The sequence below is a fragment of the Penaeus monodon genome, chromosome 14 (genome assembly GCF_015228065.2).
Source record: "Penaeus monodon isolate SGIC_2016 chromosome 14, NSTDA_Pmon_1, whole genome shotgun sequence".
NCBI lineage: Eukaryota > Metazoa > Arthropoda > Malacostraca > Decapoda > Penaeidae > Penaeus > Penaeus monodon.
This window is the reverse complement of record NC_051399.1, coordinates 42,661,281-42,663,780: the sequence shown is the minus strand read 5'-3', so window position 1 is coordinate 42,663,780 and position 2,500 is coordinate 42,661,281. Positions and strand designations below refer to the sequence as shown.

At 34.0% G+C, this 2,500-nt stretch overlaps 1 protein-coding gene across 1 annotated transcript in view; it reads left to right on the top strand.

The window, feature by feature from the left end:
- The first annotated feature begins 861 nt into the window (after nt 1–861).
- The window catches only part of LOC119581153 (beta-1,3-galactosyltransferase 1-like), a 3,454-nt gene continuing 1,815 nt past the window's right edge, over nt 862–2,500 (top strand). Inside the window, exons 1-2 of the mRNA XM_037929517.1 lie at nt 862–949; nt 2,121–2,263. Of these exons, the coding sequence (XP_037785445.1) occupies nt 901–949; nt 2,121–2,263 (192 nt within the window). The 5' untranslated portion in view covers nt 862–900. The remainder of the gene's footprint in view (nt 950–2,120; nt 2,264–2,500) is intronic.

Sequence of the window (2,500 nt, the reverse complement as noted above, 5' to 3'; positions counted from 1 at the left end):
TGTGTGTGTGTGTGTGTGTGTGTGTGTGTATGTGTGTGTGTGTGTGTGTGTGTGTGTGTGTGTGTGTGTGTGTGTGTGCGTGCGCGTGTGTGTGTCTATGTGTGTACATATATATATATATATATATATATATATATATATATATATATATATATATATATATATATATATATATATACATATATGTATATATATAATTTTTTTTTTCAACAGCTATTTATTTAACTGCAGGAAATCGGCCTCTCTCAATTCGTTATATGAGAGGATATTTGGCAGTCTCACCCTTACCTGATTGGATGCCCATCTTAATCAACCGCGGTTCGGCGCACTTTATACCTGTGCCACAGCGGTGACTTCCCCTACGACACCTGCGTTTGACTTCTCAAGGCGATATGTCGTTTTCTCGCCGTGAGATCGGGCTCGAGCGAGCAGTCAGAGCGCAGGCATTTTTACGACTGCCGCGACGGGGAATTGAACTCGGGACCACGAGGGTCGGAGTCCAGTGCTCTAAACACTGGGCCATCGCTTTTTTAAGCACATTTAAAGAAGAAGCTTTGTAGAAAGGTTTGTTATCGATGAGAGGAGGTAAAATTCTTTATTGAATGTTACCATCAAGAAAATTTTTCGCGCTTGAATAAATACACAGAAAGAAAGCACACAGACACTGCTAAGGATGCAGATAGGTAAATACAGATGCTTAAATAGATAAATATCATCTGTATATCACGTAAATGAATCGATTCCATCGATTAGTTTGTGCATATTAATTTTCACCGCTTTCGCCTCATTAGATTGGAAACAGCTGATTTGACTGGAGAATATTTGCATATTATGATGGTGTATGTCGTCTTAAACTTCAGTTACATTATAGTGGTTACCGGTATCACAAGTGAATCTGTTATGGCGCGATTGTTCTCCAGATTTAACGTGACCAATGCAGTCTACATGGGTATGTAAAACCTAAATATGGTGAAACGAGTCAGACAATTATCAGTTTATGTCTTTTTAACCATGATTTTCATATAAAAAGATTCTCTAACTTGCTGCTAATCTGCTTCAGTATGTACACTGTTATTAAGAAAGACCGATAGTGTTACTTACACGTTTTTTTCAATAACCTGTATATCGTCTTCACCTTTCCTGGCGAAGATGCCACGTGGCATGCTCAGCGGCGTGCAAAAATTCGCAGTAGAGAGCGAGGATGCTTTTCTTTATTTCATTTGATTTCACAAGAGAAATCAAACACCCATTTAGGCTATTGTTTTCAAGATTTGTGTGTGCGTGCATACATATATATATATATATATATATATATATATATATATATATATATATATATATATATATATATATTTATATATTCACACACACACACACACACACACACACACACACACACACACACACACACACACACACACACACACACACACACACACACACACACACACACACACACACACACACCACACACACACACACACATATATATATATATATTATATATATATATATATATATATATATATATATATATATATATATATATATATATATATATTCATATATATTATATATATATATATATATATATATATATATATATATATATATATTATATATATATATATATTTATATATATATATGGTGTGTGTGTGTGTGTGTGTGTGTGTATGTGTGTGTGTGTGTGTGTGTGTGTGTGTATGTATATACACATGTATGTATATGCACATTTATTCTTCTATATGTGTCTATGTGTATATATATACATACATACATATATATATATATATATATATATATATATATATATATATATATATATATATATATATATAATATATATATATATATATTATATATATATATATATATATATATATAATATATATATATATATATATATATATATATATTATATATATATATATATATTATTATATATATATTATAATATATATATATATATATATATAGTTATTTATATTATTAATATATATTATTTTGTGTGTGTGTGTGTGTGTGTGTGTGTGTGTGTGTGTGTGTGTGTGTGTGTGTGGTGTGTGTGTGTGTGGTGTAGGTATGCATGTACTAGATTTCCCCCCTTTCCTCCACACAGCACTCAGTCGGCTGCGAGACTCTTCCACAGCCGCCGCCGTGATGGTGCTGAGCATGATGCTGGCCGTGACGTGGGTGGCGGTGGCGGCGCACCTTCTCCACCAGTACCACTTCCCTCCACCATTGCTGAGACACCAAAGCTATGTGAGGGAGAGGAAATTTAAGTACACGCTTGTACACAGACACACTCACGCATAGCCTTCCCTATAACGATTCGAACCACTCACTCACAACGTAGGATTCAGAGAGAGCGATGTTGATAAAATTGACTACAACAACAACAGAGAAAATGCTTCAATAACGCCGTGGTATTATGACTCTATATGAATTACTTGTCTATTCATATTTGATAAGACTAGGTGGCAAGGGTGCAGGAATATC